The sequence below is a fragment of the Papilio xuthus genome, unplaced genomic scaffold, assembly GCF_000836235.2.
Source record: "Papilio xuthus unplaced genomic scaffold, Pxut_1.1 DF824992.1, whole genome shotgun sequence".
NCBI classification, from domain to species: Eukaryota; Metazoa; Arthropoda; class Insecta; order Lepidoptera; family Papilionidae; genus Papilio; species Papilio xuthus.
Window position 1 is genome coordinate 5,632,076 of NW_013533657.1, and position 17,036 is coordinate 5,649,111.

Consider the following 17,036-nt stretch of genomic DNA (forward strand, 5'->3'; position numbering starts at 1 on the left):
AAAATGTCTTTGTCACTTTGTGACAGTGACATTTTCGCTCATTTTTTATATTTTCATTTGACTTCGCTTCGACTTCGATTTCGATTGCATAACGTGAACATTGAAGCAAATATATCTTGCACCGGCAGTTACCTTAGCATTTCATATTTGTATCATTCGATATATATAGTTGCAAGATGTTGGCGACACGCAATTTTGGAAACCTAATGTATAATTTTCTCCTTATACGTATTTTTCAGTAATAAATTAGAAATATAATTAAATTAGGTTTGATTCTTCTCAATTTAGTTGTTGATACGTTTTCTTAATTGTTATTATTTCCATTACAGTCGCGCTGCGGGTGCTACCCGCCTAAAACATACATTACCGGAGCTGCCTTATGAATACAGTGCTTTGGAACCGGTGATCAGCCGGGAAATTATGAGTCTTCATCACAGCAAGCACCATGCTACCTACATAAATAACTTAAACGCAGCAGAAGAAAAACTTGTTCAAGCTCAAACAAAAGGTAAGTTTTACGTTTTCGATTATTGCAAGTATTCAATACTTCAAGTATTTTTTAGACAATTTCTTTTCATTTGACAGCAGCAGAAACAAGCACAATGATATCACTTTTAAGTGCTGTAAAGTTTAATGGAGGAGGGCATGTAAACCATTCAATACTGTGGTGCAATCTTTCTCCTTGCAAGACAGAACCATCCTGTGCCTTTTTGAAAGCTGTTAAGCAGTATATATTTATATTATCCTATGTACAAGTATTATTCTCATGTAGAATTACTTATCACCATATATATAGTTCATACAGCTGTAATTTGTAAAAGTAACTAAGTAACATAGTTAATATCCAGAGGCAGTATATATAGTAATATGTATGTAAATTAATTTAAAACTTTTTAGGTGACATTGACACTGTAATCAGTTTGGCACCTGCCTTGAAATTTAATGGTGGTGGTCACATCAACCACACCATTTTCTGGCAGAATCTTTCTCCAAAGTCCAGTAAACCCTCTGATGTGCTCATCAAAGCAATTGAAAAGTAATTATATTATTTTATATTACAAAATTAAATAATTTGAACACCATGATTTTTTTAAGTTAAGTTTCATAATCTTTGGAATAAATGTCAAATGTATATAGTTGAGAAATATAGAAGTATATTTGTAGATTTAAAATCAAGTTGCTACTAATTTATACTTAAATTTAGATTTCATTATTTTAGACATTACAGTAAATTATTAAATAGCTAAAAGTTTCATCAAAAATAGTTTAATTTGTAATTAAAGTTTTTTTCAATTCATACTATTTACATATTATAATTAAAATTTTCAAGGGACTTTGGATCATTGGAGAACATGAAGAATCAACTCGCAGCAGCTTCTGTAGGTGTGCAGGGCTCCGGTTGGGGCTGGCTCGGGTATAATAAGCAAATGAAGAAATTACAGATTGCTACATGCCAAAATCAAGATCCATTGCAGGCAACTACAGGTATTGTGGCTGATTGTAATGTTACATAACACAAATTATTCAAGTTAATTTATTAAAAGTTGGTAACAATGAGGTTGAGGCTAGCGAAACAAAAAAATTGTTTGTTTTTTTGAATATTTTTTTCACAAGCTAGTATAGTTCATTTATAATGTACATAATATTATGCTTATGTATTTAAAAAAGAAATGCATAAGAAATATTGTAAGTAACAAAAACAATTTTAGTTTTAATGTTCAAGAACTAAAGAATTAAAAAAATATATAGTAATAAACAATATCTATCTATCCTGGGCATAGCATAGCTTCCCAACAGGGAAATAATTTTTTAAACCAGTTCAGTTGTTTTGGGGCTTATTTAATACCTATTCACAGGATTTCAAGCAAGCAAAAGATTTCTCAAGCATCATCTGCATGAATCGGTTTTATTTGTTGACACTTCTGAACCAACCTAAAACCTGTTTTATTGAGATGTAGTCATAAAATGATAATAATTACATAGTTTTATTGTTACTTTAAGTTTTAGGGTTTCTGGTTATTTAAAATTTCTCTAGTTTAAGAGATAAAATTCAAAAACAGTTTTTTTTTTCAGGACTCGTGCCTCTCTTTGGTATTGATGTGTGGGAACATGCTTATTACCTTCAATACAAAAACGTGCGCGCAGATTATGTAAAAGCAATATTCGATGTTGCAAACTGGCAAGATATTTCTGCCAGATATGAAAATGCTTCAAAGTGAAATCTTTATAGCAATCCCACTTCATTTAATCTCAGCATTTCGGTTTAAACCTTTAGAATTATAATTATGTATATGTGAACGACAATCACAAAGTGCTTGTTGTAGATTCCAGGAAACGCCTTATATTATGTTATCTAAGTTAATCTTAATACATGGATATTTGTAGCTTTTGTGTTTTTTTCTTGGTGTTGTTTTTATTTAATAAACACATTTCCTCGGTCTCATTTATTCTCAGGGTTCCTAACATTTAATAAACACATAAGTTGATCAAATACAACCAAGTACAACGCTGTTGGAATGAATCTCTTAATACATTATGCCAAGCCAGTAGAGCTGGCCTGACACGGACTGTTTTGGCTCACTAGCGCCAGTAAGTGTTTACATTATGATAGTTGTATGACAGCGCTACTGGTATATAAATCGGGGTTAAAAGACCGTCAGACTGAGGGAGAGTAGGGTACTATAGGACAAAAACAAAATGTCTTTTATTGTCATATTGTTTGATACACGATGGGCAGTGTTTGTACGCCAAAAAATAAAAACTATATGAAAAGACATAACGGTAAAATAAGCTTGAAATAAACGGTATTCTTGCAGGAGAATACCTGTATGTTTGTTGTTTTCCATAAAATCTTTATTAGATACCTATGGTAAGAATTTTTTGTTGAGAAATGATATATAATCAACTAAAATATAAAGATTATTTACGATGTAACATCAACTTTGATAGCATCTTTTAATGTAATTTATTAAAATGGAGAAATTTATTTTGATGAAATGAAACGTAATTTACTTGCAAAATTGCGAGATGTCAAAGTAACGTCAAATCATATTTTGATTGGCGAAGTACAGTGTCTTGGGCCAGTGATGAGAAATAAATAAATAATTATTTACTTTTGCGTTCTTGCAAAAATATTGATTTGTGCTTCTTTACCTACGAGATATTCTTCGCTCTTCTGTGAAGTCATATGTAAGTTATCCATTTATATTTAATTTCTTATAGGGCGTTTCGTGAACTTGTCGTAGTGTTATTGATTTTTCACGGAATAGTTCTAGAGCAGCTATGGATGTTTTTTTTACTGTTAAAGGCTAAAAACCCTTGGATTAAAAGTAAACGAGCTTTAATAAGGGTTTAACGATTACGTATTGATAGGCTATTGGTATAGTTCAGTTTTTTTTTTACCTTAAGAGAATATTTTGTATAACTTATTAACGATTAGTATTTATGAGGTCGAGGCTATACTTACCTAAACAAAGAGAATTAGTATATTTTCTTAGTGTGCTTTTGATGAAAATTCTTTCTATTTTATAAAAATGTGAATTACTTCAAAAGAATATAACAAGATGGGTTCTTTGGTTTTCATTATTATTAGTTCATCTATTAGCCATTTTCCAAATTTTTTATCTAAATTAATTTTGTTTAAATATGCTTTTGACTACTAACCAGACAGTGCTATTGTTCATAGCTTTAATTGTCTGAAAAAAAGTGCTGCTTACATGCATTCATTACTACTACTATACTACTACTATATATATTTGAGTCACTTTCCTAAATTCAAAGGATTTTTCAGAAAACTACAAAGATAATGGTCATCATTCCGCTATGGTCCCTACATAGAAATAAATTAATTGAAAATGAAAAAATGAAGAGTAGAGTAAATACATACTTTAAACTAGCATATTTTTCAACCATATTGCTTAATATCGTGTGGGATTGTGGCTAAGCAGTTGTTATTCATTACTAGCTGTCCACCGCAACTCCATCTGTGTGGATTAAAAAAAAACTTAGTAGCCTATGTGTTATTGCAGACTATGTGCTAAATTTATCCCAAATTTCATACAGATCTATGTAGCCATTCTAGAGATACCTAACAAACATACATTGATGATGTGAATTAGTTGCAGTCATGTCTTTGTGCTTTAAAAATAATAACTTCTTTGGATAAATTATTTTAAAAAGAATGTTATTAAATAATCAATAATTAACGAACAGTAGGGAAATATGTTATTAATGCAAGTCACTGGATTCTAATGACAGGAACATGAGTGTTATGACTATTTTTTCATAGTGTTATAATCATGGAGTACATATATGCGATGGGTATCGCAGCAAAATGGCGCCGCACGCGATTTTAACGTAGGTCAACGTACCATGGGGTGTCTATTCTATAAAGAAAATTCTATCACTGTTATGTTATTGTTACTAAATTATGTTATTGTTGGAATTTTTAATTTAGGGGTCTAAGTTTGAAGACTGAGATAATGTTAAATAAATATAAAGGCTCTTTAAACACAACTTTCTAATGGCAAAATACTTGTATAAAAACATATTGTTGTCCTGTTCATTCTCGATTTGAAAACCAACTGAAAAACAACAATTTCCTGATTGTGGCATTTTTTAACTGAATTAAAGGAATGAAAGGGATAACAATATGTTTTTGTATAAGTGAAACCAATTGAAATATCCAATTGAAACTAGCAGTATTCTTAATCGTTCACTTGTTTGCCACCTTAAGATGTAAAAACAAATGATGACGCTGATTTGTGATCAAATACTTATGTAGGATAAATGTCAACCATAGTTAGTACTATGATTACAGATTACGTAAGACAATTTTTCTTTATTTGATATCTGTACCATGTTTTCTAAAGATTCGTACTTTTTATTTTTCCTACTTAATTAAATTATTTGCATTCGTCTCGCGTTACGTCTTGAGTTCGAGACCTTTGTAATTCCGTTGTAGATTCCATTCCCGCGATACGCCCTTCTTCTCAAACTTCTATTATTCCAATCTTGATTACTATTTGCTTTAGAATTACAAGAGAACTTTACGAAATAATATAGAGAAAAAATTGATATAATATTTCTCCGTGTCGTGTATTTTCTTATGTTCTATGTATGCCTATAAAATATTTAACAAAATATTATCGATAAACTTCTTTATATAAATGCTTTTTCAAATTCTTTAAACCCGGCATCGATAAATGGGGTTATATCCTTGGCGGGTTTGTCATCGGTTGATAGCCAAATGGAGCCATTGGCACCTTCTTTGAACATCTTCAGAACACCTGCAGCAGCAGATTCAACCCTGAAACAATATCACAAAGGTATAAGTATGATTGGATGAATCAGAGCTTTACTCATGTATCAATCGGTATAATCAATGATTGCTGTTAAACTGACGCGCTATAATCACGTGACTTATCAAAAGTTACTGTCAGTTCTATACATTTTTGAAGTTCTTTATAGAATCGATTAGTAGCGAATGCACTTTATCAAGCCTCGCAGTTTTATTTAGTTACTGTAATGTTGCTCTTCGAACAGATTCTTGATTAGAATTTTTGTATGCTTTTATCATGTCACATTAAATAGTATGGAGATAATTTTATTAGTCGTTATCATGCGGTCTGCGTGAGATTTCTGTTAACGCATACTGTAGGGCCATCACACTGTTAGCGTTTTCACTAGTTGATAGCGCCATAGGTGCGGAGATAGTTTAAAGAATATATATAAGGCCAGTATGCGAGACGCAAGTCAAAAAACCTGGCTTATATCGCAGATGCGTCACTGATAATTTATGTAGCTGACTGCACTTTAAGCTATTCTGTTGCATTAATTAACTTATTTAAAAGGTGTCGCGTTAAGTTTACTTTAATATAATAAATAATTTGATTACTTCTGATGTTTCATCTCATTGCTAACAACAAGTATTTCCTCAGCTCCTATATCATCTATAGTTCTGTCTTGCAATCCTTGTAGGAGTGCAGTTTCGGTTGCTCCAAAGCAAACTGTCAGTATCCTTACGCCGGTTTTCTCAAAGAATGATCCGCCCTGGAAACAAATTAACTTTTAAAGATAGTTAAAAAGTTGCAAATTAATAAATAGAATTTGTTGTTTCTCACTTGGTAAAGTAAATTGAATATAATATGATAGTACAGAGTTTCTAATTAACATCTTAACACAAACATATTCTTATCTTTTCAACAATAGATAATTTAATCGCAAAATTAGTTGCTTGAAAATAACTTCTGAATAATATTATCAATACATATATAACAATATCGATCGAAAATGGTAATATACAGTTGAAAATTAGCACAACATCTACTAAGGTAATACATAATACTAGCGGACCCGACAGATGTTGCCCTGTCTACACGTCTTTAATTCGAATATTATTTAAAATTTGACACTGCGATGGTAGCGCCGTCTGTCGGATCCAATGTAAAACATTCCAAAATCAACAACTACTAATAAATTAAAAATTAATTAAAAAAAAACATTGTCCAGCGGACAAAATTGTGAATCTAAACCATTCCCAGATCCCCTTGAACACACACAAAAAATTTCATCATAATCGATCCAGTCGTTTGAGAGAAGTTCAGTGACATACACACTCACAGAAGAATTATATATATAAAGATTAGGCGATTAGTTGCTCGTTTGCCCCCTTCTCCTATAAAAAATAACTTACCGCAAGACTTTGACTGAAGTGAAGTACAGCCATCTTGGATCCATTGTAGATTGGGAGAAAACGGAATTTGTATAGTGCTGCAATCGATGATACATTAATGATGGTCCCTCCTACGCCTCCTTCGTCTCTTCGCATATGTTTAAGACCCTTTACTGCGCACGAGACAAGACCTTGCTGGAATTCAAATATATAGTTTAAAACATTTAAAAATTTATCATAAACATAATCATGTGGTTCATTGGAACAACCTAACATTGAATCTATACTAATATTATAAAGCCGTAGAGTATGTTTGTTTGTTTATTTAAACGCGTTAATCTCAGGAACTACAGGTCCGATTTGAAAAATTCTTTTTTTGTTGGATAGTCCATTTATAGAGGAAGGCTTTAGGCTATATAACACTACGGTGCGACCAATAGTTTTTCTTTAATTCCCCGCGGACGGAGTCGCGGGCGACAAATAGTTCTATATTGATAAAGAGAGTTTTTTTAGTTTAACATACCCAATTGACGTCACAAGCTTTCCTCCATCCAGTAGGACTGTCGACCATTATACCAGCATTATTCATAACTACATCTAACTGCTTGAAATGTCCGAGAACTTTATCAAAAGCTTCGGATACTTCTTTCTCGTCACCGACGTCACATTTAATGAATATAACTTTATTAGGATAAGTCTTGTTTAATTGTTTAGCTAGCTCCTCGCCTACGTTGACTTGCACGTCTAAAATAGCTACGGCCTGTAAAAAAGTATTATGTATTACTTAAAAAACGATTTTACTGTTATAGTAGTGTTGTGTTGTGTAGACATTTAGTGAGTGATCATCTAACTTTACATGACGGTGCTGTTTTGCTCCCTTATAGTGTAAAAAACAAAAACGAGCTGATAACCAATAGGGGGCAAAGGTCGTTTAAGTCAGTTGGCTTAAAAACAAACGTCGAATTCCAAATAATGATAATTCTGTTTTATATGTTGATGTAAAGATTTAAAGATTATGTGAACTTCACAGATTTTATTTATATAATTTATTTTTTTAAGATACTTTTCTATCAAATCAATTGAGTCAAGAAGCACTATATTAGCAGTTATTATTTCTAGATTTTTAACTTTCTATTTATTTATTATACTCAAATTATTAAGCCTTGGGAAAAGCATCCAGCAGTCTGCAGACGAAGACTGTTGATGAAAAATAACATAGAATTCATGCAATTTGTACAACGAATAATAAATAGAGGTTCCTACCTTGGCCCCTTCTCTAAGAAATGTTTCAACGCAATGCTTTCCTATACCAGAAGCACCGCCTGTCACTAAAAATGTTTTTCCTTCCGGAGATATCAGGTTAGCCATTTTCTTGTACAACAAATTATCAACTGACTATTTAAAACTAATATTCTCCTTATATACAACTGATTACTTCGTGTCTTAAGATAATAATGACGTAATATTCTGCCAAGTCATCAAAACTTTAAGTTTGATAATGATTAGAATATTTTTTTGCAAGTAAATTGTTTGTCTATCTTATCCCAGGCTTTGTTTCTACGGGGATAGGATTAGATTATGATGATTTTTCTGTATTGTGTCGTATATACGTAAGATACGAAGTACGATATCCCACGATGAGACCGCACCTGAGTGTCGGATTACATAAACTTGGCGGTGTAATCCGTATGTTTCCGTATATCTACCATAGCTAGACGGTACGTCAATTGGTCTATTCGTTCTGATTCATATGTTTAAACTACATATAATAACAAAGGATAGCGTGCGGTGTACCGTAGCTATTACCCAAATGCGTTGTCGCAGTATGAAAGTTAACTAAGATTTTTTATTTCGAATGTAGCTTCTCACATCATGGTAAAATAAGTACTCATAATTTCTTTTTTGTGTTGGGCCACCGAGGTTTCGGATGAAAGAAGATTGTATGTAGCTGAAATGCGTATGCTAAGATGGATGTGTGGTGTGACAAGGAAGGATAAAGTTAAAAATGTGTATATTAGAGGAAGTTTGAAAGTAGCGCCAGTGATCGAGAAATTGAGGAGTAAAAGATTAGCGTGGTTTGGACATGTTATGAGGAGGGATGATGATATAAGCAAAAAAGTAATGAGATTGAATTTGGATGGCTACAAGGGTAGGGGAAGACCAAAAAAAGTATGGAATGACTGTGTGAAAGAGGATATGCGTAAGAAGGGGGTAGACTCGGATATGACGGCTGATAGAGATGTATGGAGGAGTAGTACATGCTGTGCCGACCCTCGATAGGAATAAGGGCAGGTTGATGATGATGATTTGTTTTCTTAGCAAATATTTTTAGATATGTTGTTTGCTGATATAAGTTATATAACCTTATTGTGACTTATCTCGTGTATAAAATTGAAAATAACTGATTATCTATGTATGCAAGTCAAGGTTTTTTGATAGCTTCTTGATCAGGTACAAAAATATAATATTACTAATGCGAATGTTTGGATGGATGGATGTTTGTTTGAAAGTGTCTCTGGTACGGCTCAACGGATCTTGATGAAGTTTGGCATAGATGTGGAACATAGTCTACTTATTAAGTCTTTTTTATTCCGCGCGACCGGTGTCGCAGGACAACTAGTTTATATATAAAATATTAATGAAGTCTCTTAACAGTGAAAATAGGAATATTCTATATGTATAAGTTTACAAATGTCTCTTGGTCTTCGAACCAATAACGCACACATGTAAGTTTCTAAGATTGTGTCGATCTCGACCTACATTGCACATAGGTTGCAGTCAGCGTTATTCTCAGGCATTCAACGACACCCTTAACGCGACTAGACTTGTTCACGGCTTATATGTTCTTTTTTTTCAGTAAACTTTAAATCAGCCAGGTTTTAAATTGAAATGTAAAAGACGATAAAAAGGTTTTAGGCAAACTGTAATTTTAAATCTTTCTGTTATGTTTTACTGTCAGTATCTTTGACACAGCAATATTGGCCCATCTCCTCTTTCTCTGGAAAAAAACACCACTTTCCATTATACTTCGTGTACTATGACAGTAATATGCGGTTAGAAATAATCTCGTTCCTGTATGATTTTTATAAAATTTAACACCAGCGAATGTTTTCAAAGTAAGATGTGATTTTTTGTTTCAGATTGTTCGTGGTACTACATAGATCGTTGCAAAAGGTAAGTGTAATTAAGGTAATACTTCAGTTAAAGATAACTAATTAATTTTTAAGTAAAATTTAAACAATCTTGTTATAACTGTACCTCGGATGTGAAACTATGAAGTGAAATAATTAATGTTGCAACACAATTAATCCCTTTTCGGGTTAAAACTGTTTCATCGAATTGATTTCGTATTACGAGATTTATTTTCCCTTAAAATTAAATGACACAAAAATACACATCACAAATGTTTATTAGTACTTTTATTAGTTTTAGTTATTTATTAGTAGTATAATATTTATACGAAATAATATTTTAAGAATAAAAACTAGAAAAATATATTGTTCTAATTATCACTGGAATGTAAATAAGTGGCCGAGATTATGCAATTAAAGTTACTTTTAGTTGAGGTTTCTGTTACAAGAAATGTATCTAATTAGGCCAATTTTGGGCTTGCTTTATACGCAAAATATTAATTGTGTCTCTGTCTACCTTATTCTCGGAAGGATTGATAATAACAGAGAATAAACCATCTCATGTAAATACTTGATATTACTATGGGTGATTTACGTTTTCAAATTATTCAAGTCATGCGATAATATCCAACCGACCTTATAAGACACGTTCCCTATTTCAACATAAAGTTGAGAAAATGTGTCTAAATTTGTCTCGATTGCGACGTCACGTGTCCTACGAACTGAGGGGAGCACTTTAATAAAACATGTTATAAATTGCAGAGACGTATCGCTCAGTTATGATCTTTGTGCGATCGTATAAAAATAAGGGAATCGTATACTTTGCAGTTTTAGCAACCTTCAGACTGTTTTGTATGCGTTCCTTAGAGAAATGTCATACGGGAAACTATGTTATCGTCGCGCCACCAGTGTGGGATATCCTCATTAAGATTAAAATGATCCATTTAAATGAAATAAAATGCTTGTCCAAATATTCTTCACGATAAAAACATATGAAAGCAAAATATGTCTACTGTAAAAGCCAGTCAAAAGATTCGTCGTCGTTCGTAATTATCATCTCTCTGATTTTATTAAAGAAATTTTTATTTATACCCCTGGATGTAAAACGCTTATGAAATGTTTATGTTCAGGCGTAGATTAATTAATGGTATTAAACCATTACGGTGTTAAAAATTCATTAACGTAATGGAAGATGTTAAAAGGTTGCCCGGGATAAAGGATTTTATGTGCATGTGTGTGTATATATATTTTACTAAGCATAAACTGAAGTTTTTTATGCTATTTTCAAAGTATAAACGATATCAATACAATGATCGTATCAATAATTGTGAGCTAAAAAGGCTGTTATAAGTTTATTTGGTTTTATCTAATATCTAGTTATATTTATCGTTGGTTTTCACTGATGGAACACATATATAAAAACATTTCGCTATCTCAGTTTCTCAAAGAAAATGAGAGAGATAAAGTAATGTTTTTATACAAGTATCTTGACAGTGGAAATCCAAAGCAAAAATACTGTTCAATATAACTCACTTGGTCGATACCACGTAAAGTGATTTCATACAAAATAGGTCTTTTTAGATTATTTATTGAACTAGACGCAATTGTTACTGTGAAAGCTGAAAGTCTCGTCAGCATGGCGCCGTCTATTGCCATCTGTGTGTCATCTACAAGCTTAGTCATATTTCATAAATAAATTTACATTGTATTATAGAACTAACTTTCGCCCGCGACTCCGTCAGCGTGTACTTAAAACTTAATTAGTAGCCTATGCGTTCTTCCAGACTATGTTCTACATCCATGCCAAATTGAATCGAGACGCTCGCTTCCGGAAATATCTTCAAATATCGATCCATCCATCCATCTAAACATTCGCATTTATAATATTAATAAGATATCTTTATATAAAGATAAAATCAAGTAATCATAAGTTTTTTTTTATTGTTTTATCTTTCAATTTGACTTATTGTAAAATTTGATATAATTTGTAAAGAAAGTTCTGTTTAAATAACTCTTAATGGCATATTTTGTAGAACATTTCTCTTATAAAGGTCACCTATATAACGATATTTAGGTCAATGGGTCAAGGAATAAGGATAATGGACAATGGGCTGCATCGAGTTTGATGCTGCAATACTGGGGTGTGGAATTTTATACTAAGTTTTGCTCGCGACACGAAGCTTACTTCTTACTAATATTATAAATACGAATGTTTGGATGGATGGATGTTTCTTTGAAGATATCTCCAGAACGGTTGCATCTGAAATTTGGCATAGTTGAGTTTTTTTTTATTCCGCGCGGACAGAATTTTTTTTTATATCATAAGGTGGCAAACGAGCGAGCGGCCACCTGAAATCGCTGAAATAGCGAAGTGACCGTTGCCCATAGACATACGCAATTGCATATGCGTTGCCTACCTTTAATCGACGGAGGAGAGGATGCACAGAAAGAAAATATTTTCCCTTTCCGTGCATCCTCTCATCCGGAAAGTCCACTTCCACTTCCCATCCTTTCCTTATAAGAAAAAGGGTGGGAAGGAAAAGAGGACTAATTTTGGCCTCCGGGACGCACACTCATCAGACGAAACGCGGAATTGCTTCCACTTCACGCCTGTCTTCTGTGTGGTCGTGGTATTTCACCGGGCGAGCCAGGCCAGAATCGCGTGCGATAGCTAGTTAAAGATAAAAACTTAATAAGTAGCCATCCATACAGTAATTCGTATTTATAATTTTAGTAAGATAGCATTTTGTTATGAGATTAACACGTCTTAAATGGTATGCTGGTTTTACATGATTGAATTGTGATACGTGGCCCGTTATGAGAGACATTTTAACGGTAAATTATTTTTATTAATAATATTTTTCTAAACAATTTAATTTATAACAGAAGCCTTTGATTTAAAATTGCATTTTTCCACATTATTGTATCCTTTGTTTGAACTCGGTTGTTTTTCGAACATTCTCGCATACGCTATTACAAGTTTTCCAAGTGCAGACATATATGACTCACTGCTATGCAACTAACATTATAACTGTAAGTTTCCACTACAGATACACATGTATAAAAACATGTTGTTATCCAGTTATTTTGTTTAAAAAATCAGAGATAATATAATTCCTTTTTCCGCGTACTTGTCTGCATTGGAAATCCACACTTTAATAGCACTATATAGGGTAAAACGAGCAAGTTGCCACCTGAATTCGCCGAAATGGCGAAGCTATCGCTGGCCATAGACATCCGCAATTGCTGATGCGCAGCCTATCTTTAATGGACGGATGAGATGTACAGCAAGACAATAATTCTCCTTTCTATGCGTCCCCTGCTCCGACACACGGATTCTTATAAGATCACTTTGTTGGACGGACAACAAACTGATCCTATAAGGGTTCCGTTTTTTCTTTTTGAGGTAAGGAACTCTAAAAAGGGTGGGAGGGAAAAGAGGACTTATATTACATACAAACTGAACTAAAGAGTAGACTAATAAAGCGGCAAATTATAAAAATATATCGTTATTTGATATGTCTACGTATTATCCTGAAAGAAAGTCGATAAAGTCCGTGGCGTGGGCGTCAGTAGGGGAGCGTGGGATGTCTCGGCTGACGCATTCTCTTGCCAATCGGTTTATGTTTGACCCGTTCCAGAATATTGAGCTCTGTATATATATAAGAATGACTCGTTCTTGTCCTAGGTCATCGTATTGATTGTGTTGAAATCTTTTATCGCTATTATCTCCATTTTGGTGGAAATGTAGTGGTTTTCATGATATGTTTATCATGCGATGTGAGATATAAGTATCTTAAATTTTGATTAAAAATCAAACTTTTAGATGCACGTTATGCACTATCATCGTACGCAGCGTTGAAAGGGCTTCACACTGTTGTATTTTTCTTTAATTTTGTATGTTTCGTAGTAGATAACTCTATGTTTCAGTGGCCTAAATGGTCGTAACTACTTTTTTTTAATATCTCCATTCATCATAAGAGAGTTAAAGGTCAAAATTATAGTGGAAGAAATGAAAATGCAGAATGCAATTGTAACAAAAATTTTCATATCGTATAACTATTATAATGAAATAAAAAGGCATAGTTTACGTATTCTTTTCATACGTAGGTAACCTCCTTATATAACCCTTTCATTTGATAAAATTTAATTAAATTTCTTACGTATGTAAATCAAACTTTATAAGATTTAATTATTTTCATATTGTTGGGGTAGCCCATGTTATACTATACTGCAAATGGAAAGGGTAATTTTAGTAATAGTTTGAATTGCGTGTTTCTAAAGTTGGGGAGTGGAATAAATGATGGCTTACGTTGATTGGCCGCGGGGCCCGACGAGCCGGCGCCTAGTTCGGCACGAGCCGCAACTAAGGGTCGCTTAAGTTTCATTAGTAACTAGTTCTATGCAGGGGTTTGTTTCTTATTACGAATTAAATATAATAAGCGCCTGTGGAAATATAATAGTGAAATACACTATTCGTTTTATAATGTCTTTAATCTGTGTGTACTTTTTTTTTATAGTAAATGGCTTTATCTGTGTAACAACGATAATGAATGTATGCGATAACCATATCTCATATGCCAGGTACCGTTATAACATCAAGATAACTATTTTCATTTCGTGTTGAATTCGCAATGTATGTTATCCGCGATCTGATGGATGAAGGGGTGGGGTATGAGGAGTGGCGATAGGGGAACATTAAAAATGTATGAAGCGTCTACTGAAAGGCGCTATCACGAGCAAACGGGAATTATTGAATCGAACTGTTACTTGTTTATCGGGAATTTATTTCTGTAAGACTGGACGATGAAAACATTTACTGAAACTAGATATGGCCTTAGTTATACTACTTCGAGCTGTTAAAACACAATTCTACTGAAAATACTAACTATTTAGTGGAAATAGATTTTAAATGACAATTACTCGAATGCTGACAAGATTATGAGATTTTTTGTTGATCTTATTATTAGACCTGGTGCCCAAGGTTAGAATCCCGCCATGTATCAATGTGTTTTCGATTCTCGATATGTACATTTATCCAGCGTTCTTACTGTGAAAAAATGTTTTCCTTCACATCCTTCACATCGTGATGAAACCTGCACATATCTGTGAAGAAATTCAAAGATATGTGTGAAGTCAACCAACCCTCACTTGGCCAGCATGGTTGACTATGGCCTGGTCACCCCTAACTTAGGTGCAAGCCCTCTAGCGGGGACGTATAGTGAACTGATGATGATAGTCTATATAAATGTTACTGAGAGTTTTGTTACTCTGGTTATTACATTGCTGTACTGGTCTATAGTGTAGGGCGACGTCAGTCCATGTGGGGGCATCGACCGACTTGCCTACATATTTCACTCGCTTCGTCATGTAGTCGTAGCTGCAGCACATAAACAAAGGCAACGTAGCGTCCGGGGACGTGTTTGCTCTCCGTCTACAGTTTGATACGTAAGAGAAATAAAGTTGCAAGTCACGGTGAATTTTCTTAGCTTCCATTTCCCGGTGTATCTGAAAATGTTGCAGCAGTGTAGTTGTAAAGAAAAATAAATTCATGAACTTTGTCTACATGTTCTATTTTTCAGTACCTGTGGGCTTTCACTGTTGGAACTTCACTTTAAATATATTGTCAGCCCACATTAACAATATTCGGTTTTTGTAATGATCATTCGGCAGTGGTAACCCACGGTAATTTGTGATCTTTGAAATTATATAACTAAAATGTTCTTATATAAGAGGATACATTACTTATTCAGACGGGTTACCAGCTCACAAGAGAGAGATTAGAAGACGAAATATAAATTGTACGCACCATGTATTCTGCACCTCTGGGGAATTGTTCACAACAAGCTTGCGAATATTTTGCGCCACGCAATCAAATAAATAAACAACAAAATATTGCCCAATTGTTAGTTGTAAATATAAAGCTTTGATATTTAAAGTTTTTTTTTTTGTATTTTGAACGCAAAGAAATATCAATTATGTAAGATAGAATTGATTCAAAAACAGCCTTAGTATTATGATAAGGATATTCTGATAACATTATATTTATTACGGATAGACCTGGAATAATCTTAATAATATTATAAATGCGAATGCTTAGATGGATGTTTCTTTGGAAGTATCTCCAGAACGGCTGCATGAATCTAGCTGTAATTTGGCATATATGTAGAACACAAGCTATTAAATAAGTTTTTTTAATTTCTTTCGGATAGAGTTGCGTTCGACAGCTAGTATAAAAACGCATAAAGCACACATAAATGTTGCAATATAACACGTTTGATTAACTTGTCTTGTTTTGAAGACAAAAAATATATTGATATGGAAGGAAAATTCTAGATGCATGTGCAATCGGGAGCGCTGTGTTTTATTCAAAGAGTTTATCTAAAGAATCTATACTTAAACATGTAAGTCTGAATACGGTGAAATTAAGAAAAAGGTTGAAGACCTGTTTTTAGTCTAGACGCGATACTGTAAAATGGGGAGATTTTTTCATAATGTTTATATTATTAGTTATGGCAAAGTTCATAGTTATAATAAAAAGGATATTAAAATCAATATGTTTAAATGACTGATGACTAGTGAATATATTTAAAAACATGTTTGTAAGTTTGAATATGAATCACTGAATATAAACGGATTCAGTGCCAAGTACAAATAAAGTCATTCGACTTGAAAACTATGGATTCAAGCCAAATTCCTTTATCTACTGTTGGATATTTACTATAACTATTTTAACTAAGTCATATTAACTATTCAGTTGGACGCAACTTTCAGTTCATTTAATCGCTTTTACGTTGTTATTTTTCTATATGTATTTCACTATATCAATAGAAGAAAAACATTCCTATCTTATATTACTAATATTATAAATGAGAAAATTTAGATGGATGGATGTTTCTTAGAAGGTATATCCGGAACAGCTCAATAGATCTTGATGAAATTTGGCATAGATGTAGAACATAGTCAGGACGAACTCATAGGCTACTTATTAAGGTTCTTTTAATTCCACACGGACAGAATCGCGGGCGACGGCTTTTCTTTAATAAATGTAAAAACACAATGAAGAGACAATATCTATTTAATTACTTTGTCCTGATTTCATATTCATAGCTTGTTTGTTAGAACAGGCTTGTGAAAAATTGAATTTATTGCCTTCATATAGGTAAAATTATTAGCCTTAACGCTTGTGCGTACGAAGTTGTGACGTCAATACAGTAATTTTATAACTTCAA

At 33.1% G+C, this 17,036-nt stretch overlaps 2 protein-coding genes across 3 annotated transcripts; one reads left to right on the plus strand and one right to left on the minus strand.

Moving 5' to 3' along the window:
* The first annotated feature begins 19 nt into the window (after positions 1-19).
* Positions 20-2,399, plus strand: Sod2 (superoxide dismutase 2). 2 transcript variants are annotated; one of them, XM_013324440.1, is made up of 5 exons: positions 20-208; positions 330-508; positions 586-727; positions 1,331-1,485; positions 2,074-2,399. In XM_013324440.1, exons 1-5 carry the CDS (start codon positions 177-179, stop codon positions 2,217-2,219), a joined length of 654 nt encoding a protein of 217 aa, XP_013179894.1. In that variant the 5' UTR covers positions 20-176; the 3' UTR covers positions 2,220-2,399. The 2 variants fall into 2 exon arrangements, with proteins under 2 accessions (XP_013179894.1, XP_013179895.1); XM_013324441.1 differs by lacking the exon at positions 586-727 and adding an exon at positions 898-1,036 and having other exon boundaries at positions 27-208.
* A 2,673-nt stretch (positions 2,400-5,072) lies between these two features.
* Positions 5,073-8,073, minus strand: LOC106126673 (15-hydroxyprostaglandin dehydrogenase [NAD(+)]-like). Its single transcript, XM_013324438.1, has 5 exons — positions 7,937-8,073; positions 7,197-7,433; positions 6,695-6,868; positions 5,897-6,051; positions 5,073-5,308 (listed from the first exon to the last, which is right to left on the minus strand). Exons 1-5 carry the CDS (start codon positions 8,039-8,041, stop codon positions 5,161-5,163), a joined length of 819 nt encoding a protein of 272 aa, XP_013179892.1. The 5' UTR covers positions 8,042-8,073; the 3' UTR covers positions 5,073-5,160.
* Between the last annotated feature and the right edge of the window lie 8,963 nt (positions 8,074-17,036).